This window comes from Sitophilus oryzae, unplaced genomic scaffold (assembly GCF_002938485.1).
Source record: "Sitophilus oryzae breed Bouriz unplaced genomic scaffold, Soryzae_2.0 scaffold_482_pilon_pilon, whole genome shotgun sequence".
In the NCBI taxonomy this organism is placed as follows: Eukaryota; Metazoa; Arthropoda; class Insecta; order Coleoptera; family Curculionidae; genus Sitophilus; species Sitophilus oryzae.
The window spans coordinates 93,484-119,024 of record NW_022147065.1 but is presented as its reverse complement, the minus strand read 5'-3'; the positions used below and the strand labels follow the sequence as shown (position 1 = coordinate 119,024).

At 31.9% G+C, this 25,541-nt stretch overlaps 1 protein-coding gene across 1 annotated transcript; it reads right to left on the bottom strand.

Annotated features, from left to right (window-relative positions):
• Positions 1-6,854: 6,854 nt before the first annotated feature.
• Positions 6,855-25,426, bottom strand: LOC115886316. The gene is made up of 6 exons (XM_030905411.1): positions 25,319-25,426; positions 25,146-25,263; positions 20,640-20,849; positions 17,175-17,277; positions 12,686-12,904; positions 6,855-7,086 (listed from the first exon to the last, which is right to left on the bottom strand). The coding sequence occupies exons 1-6, from the start codon at positions 25,323-25,325 to the stop codon at positions 6,961-6,963; spliced, it is 783 nt and encodes a 260-aa protein (XP_030761271.1). The 5' UTR covers positions 25,326-25,426; the 3' UTR covers positions 6,855-6,960.
• Positions 25,427-25,541: the final 115 nt, after the last annotated feature.

The following is a 25,541-nucleotide window of genomic DNA, read 5'->3' as shown; positions in this document are numbered from 1 at the left end:
AATAAGTAGTGATATATCTATTTCTTATTGTTCTTACTTCTGAAGTTCTTTTGTTCTCTTTGTAGCGTTGTTTACAAAAGACTAAAAGTGTAGCAAATACTAGGAGGAACATTTTAGGAATAAAACGTTGTCGGTGGATATGGAAAATTATAGCATTTATTGGGGTGGGGGTAGTTTTTACCCTTCACGTATTTTTTTGGGGGGAAAGTCAAATTTTAAATCAGTTAGCAAAACTTAGGCACCCCAAATGTCATTCAAATAAGAATAACGGTTCTTGAAATATCTTAAAAAATGTGTTTTCGTATTTTTTTAAAGTTTGGTGCCCTCTAACAGACAAACGAAGCACATTTGTATAGAGGTAAATTGTGTCCAATGAACTTATTTTGGTTCCAAAAATTCGTAGTAGTTCTATGTCCATGGAATATTGGGACACCCTGTATATTATTAATACTCATTAGTATACGTATACATATATTTCATATCAATTAAACTTTTAGTTACGTAATCGAGGGCGCGATTTTTAAATTTATTGTTGCTAACCATGGATATATTCGACGCCTGGCTGACTAACTGGAATTTAAATTTCGTGCTGGGGATTCAGGTGGTAGCTCTGCTGTAAAAAAATGTCAATTGTCGTCTTTATTTATTTTTTTTTTGACACTTTAGTTTTGTTTTACGAGTTTTTGGTTTAAATAAATAGTGTTGTGATACTTTAAGCTTAAAAATGTTTACTAGCAGACCTTGCTGGCGAACATTGTTCTTTTTAGAACATCTTTTAGTGCGAAGTGTACAAGGTGGCACAATGGACGACAAAAAGCTCATTGCAGCTTTATTAAAATATTTTGAACGAGAGGGCGGTAAATGGCCCTTTATGTCCCTTAAGTGTTGTTAAGGAGGTGAGTTTTGTTGATGTAAATAATGACTGTTTATATATTTATAATTAATTTATTTTTGTTTCCTAAAATATTTTGATTAAAAGAAAATATATAAAAATTGGCAACGCTGTGCCAGTCAAGTTTAATCACGTGATTAAAAGTTTATTTGGTATGAACTGTATATTACTATTATATTACTTTCTTATTTTATACTTTTTTAGGTTTAAATAAAATACTTTTAAGAAGTATATTTTAGATAAATAGATACCACTTTATATATTAAGACCTTTTTGCATTAAAATTAAAATAATTAAAATAATGGTCATCAACAGTTACTTTCAAAATTCTATTATTGGAAGGACATATATTTTATTTAATGATTTCTTTGATTTTTTCCCGCTAAATGCATGTATCTTACCACTGTTGCATATATTCAGTGATTTTGTTTTGTTTCTCCTTGAAGAATTTCGATATTCAATCTTTGTTGCAGCACATTACAATGAAAAAAGATGGTGTGTCGAGTTACAACAGGTAGATGCTTGTTTTCGGGCGGCTTGTTAAAGGATAAGCGCCAACGAAGAAAAGTCCTGTTCGCATTTCGAATTTCTGGTTTTTATTTTGTTTTTGGTTCGCTTCTTTCGTTTCTGTTCGAAATTGATGGCGAATCTTGAAAATTCACTATGATTTCGAATAGAAAAATTAATATATGCAATATTAAATACATTACAGTAGGGTTGCCAGATGTCCGGGATATTGGAGAAACTTTACTAAAATAATTACTAACAAACGTAAATTATGGGATAAATATTGTCAAGGTGTATGTGGCGCCATCTGTAGGAGAAGCGAGCATGTTTATTTAATGATTTACTAATATCTGGCAAATTTCCAGACACTTGGTCTCTTTCTTTCGTTACACCGCTTCACAAAAAGGGAGACAGATAGTTAGCTGGTAATTACCGACCAATTAGTCTAACTAGCTGCGTCTGTAAATGCATGGAAAAGGTAATCATCCGCACACTTACTTCATACCTAATGGAAAAAGATGTCTTACCCAGCACACAGCATGGATTTCATCCTGGTCGATCCACAATAACGAACATGACATTTTGTCTTAGCGATTTGACAGCAGCCTTCGATAGGAACCAACAAACAGACGTCATCTATCTTGATTTTGAAACGGCATTTGATAAAGTACCCCACAAGATGCTTCTTAATAAATTAAACCAATATGGCATAAGAGGGAATTTATTCAAACTTATATCAAACTCCCTAATCCGACGCTACTTCCAAGTCAGAATAAACGGATCTCTTTCACTAAACACAAAGTGACCAGCGTGTTCCTCAAGGCTCTGTGTTGGGCCCACTTTTGTTCCTACTGTACAGGGTTGGTCAAATTCGACGCTTTTAAATGGAAACACCGTTTTCTATAGGAGATAAACGAAAACTAATATCGGTGTCTGGAGCTCAATTTTTATCAAAAATATGATGGTGAAAACCGCACATCAATATCTATTACAGTTTTAGAGTTACGGGGTGTTTTTCAAAAATGTGCATCTTTAACAAATCGCTGTAACTTTTTTGCTATGGAAAATTTTGTATTTCTATGAAAACATTCCCAAAGCACCTTTTTACGTAGAATTTAATGGTGTAAGTATAATTTTTTAAAAATTAATAATTTAAGAGTTATCTAAAGAAAAATTGATTTTTTATTTGGGATACCCTGTATATTTTTAATTAACTGAAAATAATTTAAAATTACCTTTCGAAAAATATAGCACACTTGATATTTTGTTATAATCCCCTTCGAAATACAGAATTTTTAAAAGTTCGCCCTTTTAACTAGTAGGCTTGGGATCCCTTATTGATGATATGTCCCTAATGGAACTCGAATCTCGAAAACATATTTTTCCAGCAATACGAGGCACCGCCTCAGAACGTTATCAGCAAATTTTTGCAGCGAATTTCAAGAATAATTGAGAAGCTAACCAAGATCCCAGCCGTTGGCCGTCCAGGCCGCCGGACTCGGTGCCTATGGATCTAATCATATGGATATATTTGCGGTAGAATAAAGGTTCTTATTTTTAAATTGCCCATATAATCTAGATAAGAATTAGAAATACTTAGCAGTTATGAGAGGGTATCTTTCACCCCCACTATCTTTCACCCCCACTATCTTTCACCCCAAAAACGGCCCCGTCTGTCCAGACGGGGCAGAAGACGGTCGACGGGCCAGAAGACGGTCGATATGTCGAACACCTGTAGCAAAATCTCATGTCTTGGTTTACTATTTATTTTTATTGTTATTAGACATACCGTATGATTGAATAAAAACGGCGTGCAGTTGGCTTGGAAATGACGATCGATGACATTTCCCATATAAATTTACATATAAAATGATAGCGATTTTCATTTTATAACCGTCCCTGACGCTCTTTTTTTATCATATTAAACAGTGGCCAGCAGAAGTGTTCCAACAGTGGTTGTTAAAATATTCATAGACACACATATTAAAATTTTATTTGAAACTAGAATATTTTGCTTTTAAACTGTTACCACTGAATGTCTGAATACATTTTTCTTTTTCTTTGTAATAACGGGATTTATTATAACGTAATAAATTTGCAAATATCTAAGCTTGCCAGATACCATTTTCCAAATCTCTGACATTGTTGTTATTGCCACAATATATCTAATTTTTCAAAAATTCCTAAATACAAAACTCGAGAACGGACAAACCGGCAATCTCGGATTTTGGAAATAGTTAATAAAAATCAAATTTTTAAAGTTGTGAGCTAGAGGAGCCTCATCTTGTTGAAAATATATTTCACGATTTTTAAAGGAATAAGGAATATCCTCTTAAAGTTCCCACAAGATTAATTAAAGTAATTTTCTATAGACATGGACACCCTGTATTCGAAATTATTACTTCTACACCGACCAGTAAGCAACAGTATATTTTAAAGCGAAATCTTTGTTCGAAACACGTGCGGTATGGCAAGACATAGAAAATGGTTTATCTTAATAGCTTCGGCACATAAACAACCCAAGCTAGCTGCAATGATTTAATGAACATTTTACCGCATAAGCGTTTATATTAGGTACATATTAACGGAAACAGTGACGTAACGAGGAAGTCGCGGGCTCGTGTTCAAATTTTTTGGGACTCCTTGCCCCCGCAGTAAGTTTTTTTTTTAATATTTTAATAAAAAGAGAAATATTTTATATTAATATAATATATAGTTTTCTAAAAGAAAAGCAATTGCTATATTTCTAACCATAAAACATAAAATAGATAAAAAAAATAATTATTTATTTTTCTTATACGTTTCTTATATGTACCATAATACAAAACTACAACACAATACAAAAATTGTGCGGAACATCTTGGGGCGCTTCAGCATCTACTCTACGTTCTTCAGCTCTGGGTCTCGTCTACTCAGCTGTCGAATACTGTGCTCCGGTATGTCTCAATAGTCCACATGTCCACAAAATAGACGCACAGCTCAATAATACAATGAGAATGGTCGTTGGGGTTATTAAATCCACACCCACACAATGCCTTCCAGTACTGAGTCACATCCCACCCCCAAGTCTGCGCCGCATAAATATTCTGTACAGAGAGTTTAACAAGATATTGGACAACAGAGAAATACCGATCCATACAGACATCGAGCATGCTAACCACAACCGCCTTCGATCCAGAAAACCAACCACCAAGACCGCACTAAATGCAATTGAAGACGAATGATGAAACATCACCGACGCTTGGTATCAGAAATGGACGTCGAAACAAAACAGTGACATGCCATGCATCGCCAACTCGCGACCAGGTTTCGACTTACCAAGAAAAACCTGGTGCACGCTAAACAGGAACACCCTGTATAATGGTACAGCTGCAAAATGTTCACTAATAAAATAGACAATTAGTATTAGTAGAATCATGGAATTTAGATACAAAAAAAAATTATCTTAAATCAGAATGTTCAATGAAAATTACGTTTATTTGGGATATAAAATATATAGGGGTGCATATATTAATTAGCAGCGAGAACTATACAAGAGGGGAGTTATAGTTCAATAAAAGGTTAAATTTTTGGTTCACTCTGTATGTGAGGGGCAGACTTTCTAGATGCATTTTGTCCATTTCTTCGAATTTTGGCAAACAAAGAAAAACTGCTACGCTTTTTGCAGGAAATTTACCAAAAAACTAGTAGACTTGAGAAATGGATAAAAAATCATAAAAATAGTATACCTACATGTGAAAAATCTAGTTTTGATGATATCTGAAAAAATTGAAAAAAACTGTTGATAGTCACCCAAAACATTATCTGATGTAGAATCCAGCGCATTCGCCAAAACTTAAATAGGACACCTATTATTTATTATTTTACTAGTTGAAGCCTGGCGCATCCGTCACATCAGGAAAAAAAATACTTTTTATTTTTTGTTTAATTAAATGGAAAACAAAAAATCCGGCGATGACAGTTTTTAGAAAAACCAATTAGCTATCTTTTAGTAATGAAAGCAACTTTCTAGAGCAAGTCGTTACTTCAGTAGAGACGATACAGATAAACATTAGCATTTTATATATGTAGATTCACCATTATGTACAGAAAATATAAGACTTTTATACTTACCTACACAACTAACTTATTTTAGTTAGTTTGTGGTACATATCATTATACCTCATACTATTTATTGTTACATTTTTGTTTAAGGGTATTCATTCATTTATTACTTTACTATACAGGGTGGTCCGAACTGTATTCCGGAAACTTTAGCAGCATATTCTGCACATAAAAATAAGTAAAAAAGTTGATATAAATATATGTCCTAAAATGCCTAGTTTCGGAAATACAGGGTGTAGAAGTTTAATTTTTATTTCGATTTTTTCCAAATAATTTCTGAAATAACGTCAATATTTGGATGAAAATTGGTCTCTAGGAGTTTTTTGACATGAGAAATTTGATTTTGATGTCAATATGACTCCTATTTGTAAGGGGCGCCCCCTACATGTGTTTTAACTGTTTAAAAAATAATAAAGAGTAATAAGTTTTTGTCCGTACCTGTATAAAGCTACTGAATGAAAAAATATACATTTCCGTGATTTTTTACGTAAAAAATGTCTCCTGGTAAAAATCGCTACGAGCAACCGTTCTCAAGATATTTAGAATGGAAATAGTCAATACACGTCATTATTGACAAAAAATAAACACGTTGAGCAGATAGTTTATTTGACTAAAATAATAAATTTGGGAAATTTTTTCTTCAAAAAAATGATGATAAAACAGTTTCTGTTGAACTTTTGGCATAAAAATATTTCAAATTAATGATTTCAGTCTAAAAACTATTTAGTCAACATTTTTAATTTATGTTATTGTATATATTTTATATATATGTTTATTTATGTTAATAAAGGTATTGATAATTTCGATTCCAAATATCTCGATAACTATTACTCGTAGCGATTTTTACCAAGAGACATTTTTTAAGTAAAAAATACCGGAAATTTATATTTTTTCACTCAATAGTTTTATACAGGTACAATTTAACTACGGGCGAAAAGTTATTACTTTTCAAATCAGTTAAAACACATGTAGGTGGCGCCCTCTACAAATAGGAGTCATATTGACATCAAAATCAAATTTCTCATGTAAAAAACCTAACCTAACAGACACCAACTTTCATCCAAATAATTACGTTAGTTCAGAAATTATTTGGAAAAAATCACAGTAAAAATGAAACTTCTACACCCTGTATCTCCGAAACTAAGCATTTTTGGACTTACATTTATACGAACTTTTTTACTTATTTTTATCTGCACAATATGCTCTCGAAATTTCCGGAATACAGTTCGGACCACCCTGTATATCTATTTTTACATAATATCAAGAACAATAAAAAATATATACATAATAGCTTTATTATAATATAAATTAAAGAAGAGAAATAATAAATTATAAATAAATATGTAATTTATACAATTATGTTTATTAACACAAATTGAAATTAATAACCAATAATAGAGCATAATATGGAAATAAATAATAAGATTATACTATTTAAATCTATTTATAAACCTTAATTAAGTTTTTAATGACATTAATAAATTTACCATCCAGTTTTTGACGCCGGTGATAAGAAGCTTACCAAAAAAACCAAAATTGTTCTCCGATATTTCCAGTTGAGATGTTAAGTCATTTTTTATTTCCTAAAAAGAAAATATTACTAATTATATAAATAAAAACAGATTATTTTTATTTCTTGAACCTTAACTATACAGGGTGAGTCGTAAATAAGTGCAAATATTTTCAGGGTTGGTAGATCTCGATAATAGAAAGATATTTTCTCTTTACCGTTTTTCAAATAATTCCAAAATAACCGAAATATTATTATACCATTATATATAACGATTTTTCGCTTAAATTTTGAAAACCACTGTATCTTCTCTAGTCCAATAATAAGATCACGAAAAGACCCAAGTCTCAGCGTAATTCGTGGACCATGACTTTTTAGGCGGATTGTTTTTAGACTTTTTGGGGAAAAATTGCCATTTGGGGCCGTGCTCGGCCGTGGCACATATTTTTCTTAACATAGCCGCTTGAAGCGATATTTATATTTCTGGTAAATATTTTCACTACGCCTCTGGTGTGTCCTGTGGTATCATACTAATTAATTACGAAAAAAACGTATTAAAATGTTAACAAAAGGTACAAAACTAGTATCGACGTATAGCACATATCAAGTACATATAATATCAGAAAAATAATTATCGAATTCAATAAAAAAACGCTAAAAAGGTGTAGTGGACTGTTTATTTCCCTATAAAACGTAACTCCTGGATCTTTCTCGCCTTGGATCATTGCGCCTTTTACACTTGAAAGCTGAAGAAATTACCATTGTAATAAAGTTTATATAAAGTTCACTACACACAACCAACTATTAAAAATCGCTAAAATTGTCGCTGATGATTCATTCGTTATGTCCAAAAAAATGGCGCCTAAAGGTCACAAATTTTGCTGCAGCCCGTATATGACCGTTAAATGTCCTTATATTCTTTAGTCATTGGCGTAAACAGCATACGATATCGCAAATCCGTCTAGTAAATAGCATCCGTGATTCCAAATTTTAACTGCCTTAACACCTCTTATAAACAGCAAACGATATCACGAAATTTGTTAATGGGTTGCTCATAATCAGCATTCAGGATAGCAAATGTTATTTTTATGTGCTGTTGATTCATAAAAATTTTGATTATTATAGAAAATTATAAAGTAAAACCTAAAATCGTGTCGAGAAATCAATAGAACATATATTCCTAAATGACACGATTTTATTTTCATCCAACTTACATACGTAGCCACATTACTCAAAAACAAAATAGAGATATAATATTTATATTTTCCATAGAACTCAACATAAATCTCTAATACCTAACAGTTCTTAATAAAAAAAATTGTCCATAACTATAATACTAAATATAACCATAATAACCATAATATCAAGAAGGAACTAATTTACAATCTTCTTGTACTAGAAAAAGTAAAATTTTACCTGCAAGGAAACTACACAAAGTGTAGTTTTTGTTTTAAATTTTTGAAGTAAAGCTGGTCCTCCTCTAAACATTGAGTAAAATGCCCCGGAAATTTAAAACATTCTGTAACTTCTATTCGTTTTAGCATTAATTTTATGGTTTCGATTGATAATCTGATTTTTTAAGTTAATTTGTTTTGTAAGTTATAAATAATAATTCTTGTTAATTTCTGTAACTACTTCAATTTCTTCCATTTTATCGAAACATGTTCGTTGTTTGGAGGTTTGTAAAATAATATTTAGTACAGTAGTATATTTACTAGTTAGAGGGGTTAATTACCGCGACCTTACAGATCTATTGTGTGTTCTCCTTTCTTGAGTTATAACTCATCATCATACAGTCTCAGAGCTTTGGCAAATGCCAGTATCTTAGACGGTTCCACAGAGGCCAGTTCTTCATCTTCGACATCAGCGGTACCACAGTTTATGGCACGAACAGTTGTCGTCTCGGCGCACTCAGTGATAAGGTGTTCTGGTGTTTCTCCATTTTCCCCACAGAATCTGCATTCGTCGTTGTTTCTCAGCTTTAATCTACTGAGGTGTTCGTTGAGGAGACAGTGTCCTGTTAGAAACCCCGTCACAATCCGAAGATTGTTCTTACTTTATAGGTACATTTTATTGGCAGTCTTACGGCAGTCGCCTATAATAATTACATGGCAGTTTTCTTCGCAGTCATTGACAATCGCTTGGAGGTAAAATTATATTTTGGCAGTTCATGTAAATTTTTTACCCAAGTGAGACACTCCTCGCTTAGACCGTTGGAGGTTGGAGGGCTCCTATTCCAGTTAACGGATGGAATTCTTCAGCAGTGGCCGCTCGTGGGTAAAAAATTAGGTGAAGAATGAATTCTTCTAAATTGCGCCGCAGGCGAAAATTTTTTTGGCGCATTGACCATTTTGTCAACATTTTTTAAAATATTATTTGAAAAATTTTTGCTGTATTCACCATTTTGTCAACATTTTTTTGTTATTATTTATACACTAATATTTGTAATATTTTCGTTTTAGTTTGGGCTAAAACGCATTAAGTAAAAAGAGATACAACCAGTTTTCGATAAACACATTATTTTGCATTCCACTGAAAATATAATTAAATTTAAATTAAATATAATAAACATTATATACAGTGCCCACCATAAAGTTGGATCCATATGGACGTTTTTTTTTTATATTAGAGTTTTAAAAAATCTTTTTCTGTCAATCACTTCTGCTTTGAAAACAACTGAAAATGCACCAAGCCAAAGTTGACAGCTAACATCTGGGAGCTGTCAAATACAAAATATTTAAAAGAAACTTTTAAAAATTGGTTAAATTATTATTTTATATATATATAAAATTATGTTTCAACTTTGACTTGCTGCATTTTAAGTTGTTTTTAAAGCAGAATTGATAGCCACAAAAAGTTTTTTTAAACTCTAATACCAAAAAAAACGTCCATATGGATCCAACTTTATGGTAAACACTGTAATTATTGAATGGTTTCCCTGAAAAACGTTGTAACCGACATTTTTTTCAAAATAGAGATTTCAGTGAAATAAGGATATAATTTTCATCAGGTATAGCGCTTTTTCCTCGGTTTTTTTACTGAAATTTCGATATTGAAAAAATTATTGGTTACAACCGAGGAGCCATTCAATTATTATTCAATTATTACATTAATAATTATTATTACATTAATGTTACTAAGCACTATTAACCAAAATAAATTTGACTTATTTATATTACTAACCTTACTAATTTTTGTAAATCAGCTCAATTTTTCTATACTTTCTTGATTAATTAATTATATTTATATATATTAAAGCCTATTTAAACGAACATTTTCATTAAAATTAAGCTTATAGAGTCTAACGTTTTTTTCTAAAGCATAGGCTATAGTATTTTGATTTTTTTAAAATTTCTTAGCATTAACTGACATTTTAAATGTTCTGCAGAAACCCCGTGTTTATATGCAAAGATTATATTTACGGAATCGGTGAACCCTTCTTTATTTCAAATGACATTTTTATTAGAAAATAGTAAACACGACCAACAAAATAATTTTTGTAAAACAATACTACTACATAGCCAATTAAAATCAGAAAACCAGGAAGACTTAAATTTAATATTATAAGATTTACCACTTTTTCGTATTTCTTTTGTGCAATTTATGGTTAAAGTTTCAGTTGGTCGCCCTTGAGATAAAACATCCCCCTTATCTTCATCTGTCCACCGTCTGAAGGGAGTTTCTAATAAATTGTACACCAAGTCATTAATTGGGTTCATTTTTTAACACATACACACACAAAACAGTTTTAAAACACAACAACAAAACAAACAGCAAAAATCGGCAAAAATTAACAAGTTAAATCAACAAAAGCCATTAACAAACAACAATAAATAACAACAACTTTACAATCTTTACACGGTTTGGTTTGGTGAGGATAGGTTACTCGCCGAAGTAGCCAAATATTAGCATAAATGCATAAATTATGCGCCACCGTCACGCATTTCCTGAACAAAAGGAAGACGAAGAGAACTGCCCAAAACCAAAAACTCATTCACATCGGTCACCGATAATAAACTTCGGGGCGGGGGGATTTATATCTGCCGCTAGGCTGACGTCACGTTACCATGGAAACCGTGTAGCCGCTTGGCTCAGAAATAGAAACATTTTTACTTGCACTTCTGACTTCTGGCGCATGCGGGCCAATAATGCTACTTTTTCGGTCGGAATTAACGATGCGGAGGACCTATTACGCAGAGGTCCAGAGCTTTTTTAGCTAGATCGTTTACTTTTTCATTGCCTTCTATCTCTTGGTTAGCGAGCACCCAGAGTAGGAGGACTTTATCCGCTTGGCTCAGAAATAGAAACATTTTCACTTGCACTTCTGACTTCTGGCGCATGCGGGCCTATAATGCTACTTTTTCGGTCGGAATTAACGATGCGGTGGACCTATTACGCAGAGGTCCAGAGCTTTTTTAGCTAGATCGTTTACTTTTTCATTGCCTTCTATCTCTTGGTTAGCGGGCACCCAGAGTAGCAGGACTTTATCCGCTTGGCTCAGAAATCGAAACATTTTCACTTGCACTTCTGACTTCTGGCGCATGCGGGCCTATAATGCTACTTTTTCGGTCGGAATTAACGATGCGGTGGACCTATTACGCAGAGGTCCAGAGCTTTTTTAGCTAGATCGTTTACTTTTTCATTGCCTTCTATCTCTTGGTTAGCGGGCACCCAGGGTAGGAGGACTTTATTTCCTTTGCCTAATTTGTTCAGTTTCTTAAGGCATTCTTTGACCAACTTCGAGTTGATCGCTTTTAGTGCTGCTTGACTATCGGATAAGGTAGCTATTTCCTGTTTCCGATAGTTCCTATCTAAGATAAATTTGTACGCATCTTTCGATAGCGTAGATTTTTGCATGAAGGATGCTGGGGTAAGTGCCCATTGGTTCGGAGTATTTTGTTTTCGGCCTAAATACTCCTATCCCTGTCCCTGCCTTGGTTTTGGAAGCATCAGAATACCACGTTATGGTATGGTCTTTTTCATGCCCGACCAAACGTTTCTATCTTCCAATCCTTTTTATTGCTCAATACTAACAGTGAGGTGTTCCTCAAAGTTGTAAATTCTTGGTATGTCAGCGCTAGGAGTTAGAGGAGTGGAATTTTCTTTTTGAGGGTGTTCCAAGCCGCTGACCTGAAAATTCTTCCAATACTGAATCCGTCAATGACGATTCTAATCATTGTCGCATTGTCATAAGTACCGTCGACAATGTGCAGTGGTGTTAGGTCTAGAATGACCTCCATTGCTGCTGTTGGACATGTTCTCACAGCAGCTGTGATGCAGATGCAGGCCAATCTTTGCTTGTTATTCTAACACGATAAAATCTAAACTGAATTTAAAACAATTTTACCAAAATTGTTTTAAATTCAGTAGGTTTTAGTCCAAATGTCGGTAAAATCATGCGTCGAGCCGCCGAACCATCGCGGCCTGGCGCGCATCTACGCTGTGTCGCGCGTTGGATGCAGAGGTCGGATATGTATGTCGATCTGTGATGTAACCGGGGTCTAATATATAAAATTTTTATTTAGGATTTATTTTTACTTACACCTTTATACTATACTTTTTTTATACTACTTTAAAAATTAAAAAGATTTATAAGCGTAGTTCAATTAAGCCACAATTTTAACTGATTGCTGATGGTTTTCTCCAACTTAAAATACAAAATAATAATTTACCTCTATACAGTCACATCCACTCCAATTCAATTCATCATATTTGTCAATATTATAGATTAAGTAGTTTGTCATGAAATATATAACAGGATTAAAAATACATTGTTTTAGACATGTAGGTTCGTATGTATTCCACATAGCCAGTACATATCTTGCTCGAGAAAGGATCTCGCTAAAAATAGGATTTAGATCTTCGTTGTGATATACTCCGCCAAAAAAACCCTAAAAATAATTTTTAAACAAAATATTGGTTAGCTATATGCTAGTATGATTTTTTATGTGTAAATAACTAAAGAATATTTAAAAAGTCGAGTAGAAAATAATATAATAGAACAGGAAATAGAAAAAGGAGAAATAATAAAAACAAAAATAATTCGGAGCGAACAATAATGACTGAAATATTTGGTAATTTAGAATTAGTGAATAATACTGATGCTAAAAAAATTATTGATCAAAAATTTTAAGCAAGTTTTTACTTGTTATTTGTGCAGTCGACATATTTTTTAATGTACAAACTGAATACGAAGTTAAAAAGTAACGAAACATATAGTTGGAGGACTTTAAAAAATTAAAACAGTGTTAACCATGCAGGAAGTAACAAACAAAGATGGAATATACATATGTATACAGGGTGAGTCTTAAATAAGTGCAAATAGTTTCAGGGCTAGTAGATCTTGATAAAAGAACCGTATTTTGTCTGCCTTTTCTCAAATAAGTCCAAAATAACCAAGTTATTTTACTTTAAAAATTTCAAAAAAAATGATTATTTGTTTAAATTTTGAGAACCACTTTTGTGGATTTTCTTTCTTGAAAATTTAATCTACCATTTATGTTGCCATGTTACCAAGAAATTAAGATTTTTAACTAAATACTAAAAAAAATCCAAATTTTTCAAAAAAAATTTTTCGCGAAAAAACTTATAATCGTGTTTCTGGGGTCGAAATATACTACCCGTAAAATATTTGCACTTATTTAAGACTCACCCTGTATAATAGCTTAACATTTTTAGTTTAAGATACCCATAATAAGATAACATAATATATAAAAACAAATATATGTTTTGTATCATATATAAAATATTGCATTGTATTTATTCAGGAAAATTGCACTGACACAAATACCTAAAACTGAAATACTAACATCGTTAGTTTTGTGGTCTTATGTAATACATTTCTGGGCTTTAAATCAACATTAGTGTTTCTTAATTATAAATTTTCTTATTTAACAAACGGGGTGATTTATCTAACCTGTAAAAGTTCAGTAAATCAAAGATGTTTGTTGTTTATTTTTAAAAATAATATGGCTCTTCCAAAATAACTTTCGTTTTGGGTATTGCCAAAGTATTGCCAGTCATTTATTGAAGGAAGACTATCGAGATCGATTCATTTTTCGAATTAGATAACCATAATGATTGACATTTTTTAAATGACTGGAAGTTAGTATTTGAAATACAATAGATCGAAAAAAATCGGCATCAGGGGTGGCTATGAAACGAAGATTGCTGTAATTTTGTAAGTAAAATTATATGGGGAATATAATCGATGTTCATTTCCAAGCCAACTGGACGCCGTTTTTTTTCGATCATATAGTATGACAAGCATGATAATGGACGCCTTAATGATAATCATAAAAAAGTTAGTGTTTTAATGTCAGTCACTGATGTCTTCTGTAGCATAAAGCCTAAGAGAAAGTATTATATATGTACAGGGTGTCCCATTTTAGTTGAAATCATACGGGAAGATAGAAGGGTGCGGTTTGCACAAACCTTTGCCAACTTTTTGTCAAACTCAAGATGCTGTCAACAACATTTTCATAGCCCTCTTCGTTTCTTAGGTACAGAGTATTTTCGAAAATTTTGTAATTTAGGCCAGCTCCCGTATCTCTGTTATTATGGACGATATCCAGAAGGTGAAAACTGACTCTTATACAACTTTTTACGTAGAATACATGTATATATACATAATAATACAGTGGCGTAGTCTGTTTTTATACGAAAAAAATATTTTTGAAAATATGACCTAAAGTTATGTTTTTGCAAATGGAACACTCTGTATATTTATAAATCGTATGATCCGCTTTGCTATGAGCTTCTCAAAAATATATATCATTCTATATTTATTTTTACTACTTATTGCAATATTTAAAATATATCATTTTCTTATTAATAGGCCGTGATAAATAAAAAATCAAATTGGTATTTACTAAAATATTCATACACATATTAAAATTTTATTTGGAATTGATATATTTTACTTTTAAACTTTTACCACTGAATCTCTGAATATATTTTTCTTTTTTTATAACGGAATAATGGGATTGCAAATATCTAAAAGCTTGCATTATTAGTTATAGTTGCCAGGATATATTTCATATTTCAAAAATACCCAAAATCAGAAATAGAGAACGGACAAATCCGGGAATCTGATTTATATGATATGGGTCCATTGGTTCCATGTCATTGATTTGAGAAATAGTAATTTAACAAAATTCTAATATTTTTGTTGCAAGTTAAGTTGTGAAGGGGAGCCCCATCTTGGGCTGAAAGTATATTTTACGTAAATTATCTAAAGGAATATTTAAAAGTTCCGATACGATAGCTTCCAAGATTTACAAATAGCGGTAGAGAGTTAAGTTTTCTTAATATATAAAGAATTTATTAATGGCTCTCAAAATAAAAGAAGAGACAGGTAGCAGTATACTTTTAATAATTCTTTAGTTTTTTTTATTATCAATCATGGCCTACTAATAAAATAAATATATAATCTTTTAATATATATTTTTTTAAATATTGCAGTAAATAGTGAAAATAAATACAGAGTGATATATAGTTTTGAGAAGCTTATAGCAAACCAGTTCATATAATTTATAAATATATAGGGTGTTCCATTTATGAAAACATAACTTTAGTTCATATCTTAAAAAATATTCTTTTCGTAGAATAACAGACTACGCACTGTATTCTACGTAAAAAGTTCTACAATAAACAGTTTTCACCGTCTCGATACTTTTAACAATAACAGAGATACAAGGAGTGTCCTGCGCGTGAATCCCCTGCGCGCTTGTCCTAAATTTCAAAATTTTCAAAAAGACCCTATAGCTCAGAAGTGAAGAGGGCTATAAAAATTTTGTTTACGGCATCTTCCGTTTGACAAAAAAGTGGCACAGGTTTGTGCAAACCGTACCCTTCTATCTTCGCGAATAACGGAGGTACCGTATGATTTCAACCAAAATGGGAGACCCTGTACATATACAAAATAATTGTAAGTTTTTTTTGCCCATCTACTTCCAGAACTCACACTTGTGTATGGTGTCAGAAAAAAACATGCTCACGAATAAATTAGTCAAAAATGGAGACAATGGATTACCCATTGCCGTACCTTCATTATCGTAACTAGCAATTCATCTAGGGGGGGGGCTAAGCCCAGGGGGGCTTAGGTTTTTGTTTATTAAAAAATGTTTTTTTGAATAAAACGTTTACATGAATTTCTCTATCAATACATTTCATAGACTTGGTTATCAAACCATATTCCCGTAGACTACTTAAATACCTACAAATTTTCTAAAAAATAAAAATTAACACATTTTTTGAACACAACCAAATAATATTAACTAAACAAAACTAGAAAACGTAATTTTTACTACATCACAAGCAAATAAAAATTAATACATATAGTCATAATTTAAGATTTTTCTGGGGGTGCCCAGCAGTACCTGGGGGGGCACCCCTGTAGTTACGCCAATGCGTACCTTCCCGCTATTCAAAAAAGTTATTATTGAAATAAAAACAATTTTATTTCATAGAGAGCAATGTAAGTTCGATATATTCAGTTACAATTTTGTTGTCGAGACCATTTGTGTTCTGCAATTCTTTCAAGTAGTCTAAGGTATGTGGAATTGGAACACTTGAGAACAATGAAGATACATCAAAAGAGACTAAAATTTCACCATGGAATGTTATATTTTTAATTTTGTTAATGAACTATATAGTGTTTTTAACTGAGAAAGAGGATTCATGATTAGGTAAATTCTCGAACTTTCTTGATAACCATTTTGTCAAATAATAAATCGGAAAATAACCTACAGTCAAAACCATTAGGCGCAAAGATTTAACCGGTTAATAAATTTTAACCAACGAATGAATACAATTTACGTACTGAGGGATACCTGCAGTTATATTTTTAAAGGAAGATTATTACATTGTTTTAGACTTACATCTGCTACCATCTTTGACAAAGGATTCTTTTTTGATTTTGTTTATAGGTACCATTATCAACTGAGTTATTAGTTTAGTTTTAATCATCTGCTGATGATGCTAACATAGTTAGCAAAACGCGAGTCCAGTGCAAAAGTAAAAGTGTTTAGGTGTATTGTGGTGATTTAGTGTATTATTTTAAAAATGCTATCGCTTTCAAAAAAATCTACTCTATTTTTTACCACAGCCACATTGCTGGTAATATATTTTGTTATGCATATAAACAAGGGTTATACTTACAGGACCATGTCTAAATTGTATATCTATATCAAAATCTATAATTTCATCAACATCAGGCGGCATTAACCAACACATGGTTAGTGTAATATTTGAAAGTTGGCCCCTAAAAAATATTATATATGAAAAATTAATTAGGCGATGTTATTAAAAAATCATTTTTTCCAATAATTATTTAAAAACGAAAAATATCACTATTGACTTTATACACTGCTGGCAAAGGAATATTAGCAATAGGAGGTTTTCAATGCGATAAAAAAAGATGGTAAGGCTGCAAAATACACTGCAGTGCAACAGAGACGGATAAAGTGTCTTTTCCCTACCATTGTATAGGGGAAGTGATCATAGAAGTGATACGACGATAGAGCCCCTGCGAGAGGGGGCGCCGGGCGGGTCTTTAAGACGCTTGTGTGGGGGCTACCGCCTACTAATAGAACAGAATCGAAAAAATAGAAACAGGACGGACAGTGTTGCCATTCAATTAAATCGAAATTATGTTGGCTTGTCAAAATCCTAAATCTTCTAATCCCATTATCTTGCCTACTTAATGAAATATTAAATAAAGTACGAAACAATTTTAAGAATGTTTTCTCTAGGCACATAACTTCTTTCTAAAACGAAAAGTAACATGCAAAACTTTGAAATCATTTCTAAAATAGCAAGTGCAATTCTATGAAATGGCAATACTGTACGATCTTCCTAGCAGTCGCCCCGACACAGTCGGTCGGCGGCGGCGCTTGACAAAGCCGCGGCTGTGACAAAGGAATTAGGCCGAAAAAAACTTTATAAGGAGTAGCCGAACAGGGTTGCCGGGTTGGTTAGATTATAATTCCATACGAGAACAAAATTCTCGGTAGATCTTCAACAAAAATTAAAAGTACAGAAACGAAATAAAATATAATATTTAAGTCCAAAATTAGCATTCCTATGTGTCGTAATAATAGATCACTCAAATAAAATACAAATATAATAAATATAACAAGAATTAGAAATAGCTAGGTATATTATTTGATATTAAAAAAAAATATTGAATTAAATAATATTAATATATTAATAAAAACATATAAAACTATAACAAGTAGGGATAGCAGTCACAAATTAGTGTAACAGTCACTTTTTACCTTTGTACAAATTTTGATCAGTGATATCTAAAATTAATTTCATTTCAATGGTAAAGCTGTAGCAACTCTCAACTCTTTTTTCATATTAATAAATTTTTTTGACGGGAAAATCACTAAATATTGTCCGAATTTAGGTTGTTTCTTAACTTAAATTTTGTTTTTGTTTACATTTTTTGGGGGAAAATATGGGTTCAACTTTAGTAGATGAATGAAATAAAATCTTTTCAAAAGATATCAACTTCTTCGGGCATGCCGCCAATCCCGCGCCTAATAAGGAGTAATAAGGATTTTTAGGAATATCTCTGTAACTCTGCAACTAGACAGAACGATGACCTGTATGTCTGTTATTACTAAATAAAATTTAATGAAACAATAATAAAGTCAGATTATATAGATTCCAACGCGGCAGTCGCTTAATTTTTAGTCAAATAAGTCAGCTTTTTAAAAGTGCTTCTATTGTAAAAACTAAAGACGCAGTTGAATATATCGTTGGGTTTTTCTTTAAATCGGTAGATCGGTAGCTTACAGACGAAACCGGTAGACCTGGCAACTCTGTGATGAACTGACGGGAGTGGAATAGCGAGGTGCGGAGGCGCGGGAAGGGAAATAAGATAATGGCGATAAATAAAGGGCAGGGAGATGGGTATCATGAGTGGTTGGGAGGTGGCGGAATTTCCAGAATTTGTTATCTTATTGGAGTTTGTCTAAGTAGACAGTCGTAGTGGAAGTAGAAACGGGGAAGTTGTTGTCCATCTCTGTTTAAGCATAGACTTTTTATAGGCGTTTCATTCCAATGCATGTAATTCCTATGCCTAGAGATCCATTGCCGGGCCTGTATATTAGTATAGATATCGTATAGAAAACGTAATTTTATTTTATGCCCAAAAAGGGACAATTTGGGCTTAATTTGCTTTTAAGTAAAATATTGCTGTTCACACGAATATTAGAAGACTTTCTTGTGGAACCAAAGAGGCCACAAACAAAATTGTCATGGCTTTCTTAGTTCCTATGATTCTGTCATTCTCTTTCAATTATAACTATAACGTATACGATATACCTACGTAAGATAAACATATATAGATATATAGATAGTTTGTTTTACATGGACTACGTCAAAATATGTATTATACCGTTTACAATAATTTATACAGGGTGTTTCAAAAACATGTTCCATCTCTCGTGGGGAGATTCCTCACGTAAAAATAAGATTTATTTTTCATATCAACATAGGTCCGATTCTGCGTTGTTTTGTAGCTACAGGATGTTAAATTCTTAATAACCTTTTGATTTATTATAATTTTCTTTCAAGTACTTTTAGTGATTCGAATAAAATTTTAAGGGTAAAAGTTATTATAAGTGCTACATATTTTAATGCTAAAAAAGTGTCAATAAATTCAAGGCAAAGTTATGCATTAATGTGCCAATAGAAAAAAGCCATCCAGAAATATTTAAAATTATGAGTAGTTCCTGTGATATTTGAGAAAATTGAAGATTTAGGTTATATTTTTATTCAGGCGTTATTTGACAAGACATTTCAAAACTAAATACGCATTTTCATTGCCACCTTTTTCCAACTATACCTACAACAATGTTTTCAGATTTGTCATCCGATGTTTGACCAACATCATCAACTTTATGTTTTCTTACAGGCGTAATATTTTATATTTTACATATCTAAAAAGATAAATTCATTGTGATTCTAACGATGTAGGTACAACAAGTTATGCGTGGTGGCTTTTAAACGCTAATAATTTGTAAAAAATCGTTTTTTCTATAGATGGATTTAATTGGTTGAAAGAAAAACGCGACAAGTTAAAACTTAACTAGGTACATATGTGGTACAAATCTGATAAATATAACCCAAGCTGGATGAACATTTAGTAAAGTTTTGCGCTTTTTAAAAACTTTAAATGGAAACTAGAATAGATATAAGACATAATAGAAAACAATCCTTTAATTTACACGAAAATTATGGAAATGGAGATATACATATATCTCCATCTATATAATAAGAGATATATCACCCTCGGACACAACAGCCTATGTTAAAAGGTTGGATCTTGGGGGTAAACTTTAATAGTCTTTCTTGTTTAAAGTGTTTGTAGAACTGAGCAACAATAGGCCCTCGCGGCCGCAGTGTAGGGTCCCACCTGAAACTCAATCTTAGTAAATACAATATCTCCTATGGTTTTTAAGATCCTAATGGCAGGGGTCGAATTTTACTTACCCCGTATAGGATCCTGGAATAAAAGACCTAAATAATATATACATGTAACGGACAATTGCATAATTTCAAGTAGACATGCTGTGAAATTATAAAGAAAACATTGTTAAATTTTGCACGCACCAGTAAGTTCCTGCGCCATAAATAGGTGTTTTGTTATTAATTCCAATATCAGCATAATAGTCCATAGTAAAGTTCCAACTGGATAGTCCTAAATCATTTACGCATGCTTTGAAATTACCTTCATCAGTTTGGATAACGCTAGGTGTCAAATGCATTTGATAATTTGATACAGTTGCGAACAATTTCGGATTAGTAATTGTTAAAATTCCACTAGAAGATCAATAAATTCATTAATTTTTTTTTATAGAACCTTCATTCCTAAATGGAATTTTGGCATATACAGGGTGAGTTTTCTACGATGTTCTCTATGGGTATCTGGGAAACTACACTGGAGATAGAGAGTCGGTTAAATGGGGAAAGAGTTGCAGTTTTGTGGGATTATAAATATGCACCTTTCAGATTTATTAAAAAGTTCATGGCTTACTAGATACTCTGCGAAAAAAACAAGTTTCGGCTATTTTAAAAATTGTCTCTAATTCCACTATCATCTATTTTACACAAAAAGTTTTCAGATAAAAGTTGTAGATAATCACATTCTTAATGAAATTGTGTGAAATGTTTTTTAAATGGAAACCATAGTTGGCCATGACTTCATAAAAAACCCCATTTTTTAAGCTTTTTTTAATTTTAAGCCTGATTTGTTAGCAAATTCGAATGTTTCACACTTTGGAATTTCGTGAAACCAACTGCTTCAACGCAATTGACTGCTTAATCGTTCGTTTGAAAAGCACTGGTTGCCTGATTTGTTAGCAAATTCGAATGTTTCAGACTTTGGAATTTTGTGAAACCAGCTGCTTCAACTCAGTTGACTGCTCAAGCGTTCTCTAATACTATCAATACTAGAGATAGCTGAAAAAACATTTAAATAATCCAATAAAAGTTAAAAATCAGATTTAAAATCTGAATAACTTATTCTAACACTATACATACCAAACAAATAGGCGGAAAAATGATAGATTTTAATAAACAATGCAAACGAATAATTACTACTATTGTATTTTAGGTTATTATTTTTTTATGTTGTTTTTAGTTAATGAATTAATGTTTCCACTTCAGATATTTTGTGTTGAAATAATATTTTGAATCAGCTTAAAATGAGTATTATATTATTCTATATCCCCTTATTTTGATCTATATCCCTAAAATCGGCTCAATGCACAGCTAATAGACACATTTGTTCTATATCCAAATCTAAAATCAATAATATCTTTTAAATAAAGCTTCTAAAAGTAAAATAAATACATATGTTTGATAGGTTTTTATATTATCTTTAATGTATATGTTTAATAGAACCATTTTGGTATATAGTGTTCACGGATATCCAGTTTAAACTTTAAACCTTGTTTTCTCAGTTTCATCGAAATGGTTTATAGAACAATCTTATTCTAGGGTCACGATGTCTTGAAAATCGTTCTCTAAAAAACGTAAGTAACGTTCACCGGTCAATGTATCCTCGAAAATGTATGGTCAAGAAAAGTTTAATCCTACACGCTTTTCTTCATTTAAAAAATTCATATTCACAATGTTTTTTTATGACAATTGAACTTGTTTTCAAGGCTAATTGAAATTGTTTAAAAATGATAAGAACTGGCTATAACTCAGTAACTTTTCAAAAAAAACATATTAGGGTACCGCGGGGTATTGGGAGCCATTGGGTAATGGGAGCCATTGTGTAATTTTGAATAACGCGCCCTGATCTGAGCACTGACAGTTGCTATACGCGGGATCCCCCATTAAATGTTTCCTAAAGCAACCACCGCTTTGTTTTAGTACGATTCCAAGCAGGTGGATGACACTTCTTATGGGAGAACTGGCAATGGTTGAAAACTTGACTACAAGCGATTTTCTAGGAATCTTCCTTACCGATAAATTATTGACAAGAGTGACAGATAAAGCCTTGACGTTCTTTCAGTATTCCAGTTCATCTCTTTTTCTTTCTAAAGTGTGCGTTGAAAGGAGACAAAAACAATTTTTGGTGACCCATAATTGTTATTCGAACACCACTTTTCTCCTTGTCGGGTCGTTGACGTTGACTTGTCGCCATTTTATTTCTTTTGTTTACACGCTGCATTTTGCTTTGCAAATTTAATACATAAATTATTTAGGCAAATATATAGGTTTTTAATAAAACTCCTCGGACTAACGTGTAGGTAAGTGTTGATAATTTTTTTTTCATCTTAACATGCTCATTGTCGTTCTCCTGATTTTAGGTGACAGAAAAGGATCATCAAATCAAATTGAATTTTATATTTTCCTTCCTATTTATCCTTCCTAAATATCAACGAGATGAGCCATCGGAAGAAAGGGACCATAGTACAAAACAGAAAGGTGATCTTTTTTCTTTCCACTTCGGATATTGAAATTATTATATACTGTAGTCGTGTTCGGCATTATGCTCTGAGAAATATAGATAAACAAAGAACAACAGATATAAAGCATCCCAGAGGAAAAGAGAGGCAATACCTGTATGTACTCTCTCTGATATTTGTGAAAGTTACAGCAAAGTATTGTTGTAAATGTCATCTTTTTGATCGACCTGAAAACTTCGAGCAAAAAGATGACACTTTCAACAATACCCTGACAGATATCAGAGACGATACAGGTTTTTCCTCTCTTTTCCCCTGGAATACTTTTAATTTATTATTCTTTGTTTATCTAGATTTCTCAGAGCACTATGAACGAACTCAGCTTGTATGTTTGAAATAATCGTCCAGTTGGCTTAAAAATGATGATCGAAGACATTTCCCATATAATTTTACTTTCAAAATTATGATATATCTTTTATTTCTAAGCCATCTATGACGCCATATTTTTCAGTTTTGTTATAATTAATTTTTTCTCTTGATCTACTTGTAACATTATTCTTTTAATTTTATTAATTTATTGTGGTGAAATTAATTTCTGTAGTATATTTGATATTGATATTAAACATATTTTTAAAAAATGGTGTTTTTTTGTGTTTTTGTGTATGTCATAATTAAAAATAAATGAAGAAATAAATTTTTTTATTTTTAAACTTCCCGCCATGCGTGACAATTTAGTCCGTAGTTCCTACAAGCGAAATTGGGGGCGCTAGTAGCAGTAGACTTGTCAACAGTGTCAAATTTAAACGTCAATTTCACTTTCCAATATTTAGCAAGGCGCTCGCACTTCTTCTTGTGTATGTGTTTTGTGATTCCAAGTCTGTAGAAAAAGCATCGTGTTTACGGGACTTCCTTATACAGTGCACGTTTTAAAAAATTAGTGGTAAGTTGTATTTATATTTTGCTTTAGAACAAAATAGCGGGTGTTAAACGAAATCTACTGAAGTGTAGGTTCGATCTGCGCAGTTGTTTTGCTTCTGTTAGCGCATTTAATTTTGTTATTTTTAACTTGCAAATATGTAAACAAACGGGGTAATCGGAGCCAGAGTGGAATATATAATATATCAACTGAAATAATTTGAATTTTTATTTTAAAATATTTCAGACATATGTATTTTTCTCTTGTGTTTTACCTAAAATAATTCAAATTTTGTTTGACAATGTTCTTAACATATTTAAATATGTAAAATAAAGTGGCTCCGATTTCCCCACTGTTATGGGTAATGAGAGCCAATGATAGGTTTTAGTTTTTTTTTGCATACCAGTAATGTTTATCTAAAACAGAGAACTGATACTTATATTTTATTTTACACATCACGAACTATCTAGAAAAAGAAAATTGGTTGCAAGGAGTGGAATAAGTAGCATTTTATTTCAGGTTTTCCTTAGGTGGCTCTTATTGCCCCGCGCTACCCTATAGCTTATATCGCTGAAAACCTTAAAAATGGCTCTTTTTATAAAGCCATGACCAACTATGGTTTTCATCTAAAAAAACATATATTTGTGTAAAAAATGTCTATACCTATGTGGCGGATTCATCTCTCCAAAAAATCCTATATGGGTATTTCGCCACTGCACTGCAAGAAAATCTACAAAATAAAATAGTTATTTTTTGTAAACACTTCTGCGTTAAACCCAAACGGAAACTATTTTTGTTATGTTTACAATTATATAAATTATACAAATTTGAGTAACAATTATACAAATTTGCCTAAAAAAGAAAAACATTTTATTTTAGTTTCTGTTTGGGTTTAACGCAGAAGAATATAGCGAAATACCCTTATATAATTTTTTGGAGATATATTTGTGTCATATGTCAAAAATGAAAGGGTTTAGAAAAAAACGGAGGACAAAATTTCATTAAGGATGTGATTATCTACACATTATAAAACTTTTATCTGAAAACTTTTTGTTTAAAATAGATTATAATGGAATTAGGGACAATTTTTAAAACAGCCGAAATTTGTTTTTTTGCCTGAACTTTTTCAAAAATCATATTTGATATAGTGCATATTTATCATCCTGCAATTCTTTCCCCATTTAACCAACTCTCTATCTCCAGCAGTAGAGATATAGCATAGAGAACAATGTAGAAAACTCACCCTGTATTTTAGCTGAATATAGAGTTAAAGCAAGTACTTACTTTAAGTTATTATTTTCCATAGTTGAGAAGTTAAATGTTTTTGAATCCCATATTTCGTATACTCCAAAGCCTGCTAGATTATTAAGAAATATTATAATATCGGTCAGTATATTTATGTCTAAAAAAGAATTATATGTAGTATTTCAACTGAATTCAATATTTGCAGTATTTACCGTGCATTTTGTAGTCTCAGTTTACTGAACAATAACGGAACATTAAATAGAATTAATTTCATTTACGTTGTTTTTCTAAAGGATTAGTTTTAAGCTCTCCGTTCAAATTTTTCATGGTTAATCCCTACCGATTTTGCCTTATCTAAATTAAGTAGTTTGAGTCAATGCAAAAATGGAATTTATCTTATTTCCAATGATTTTACGCTGATAAAAATATATGTTT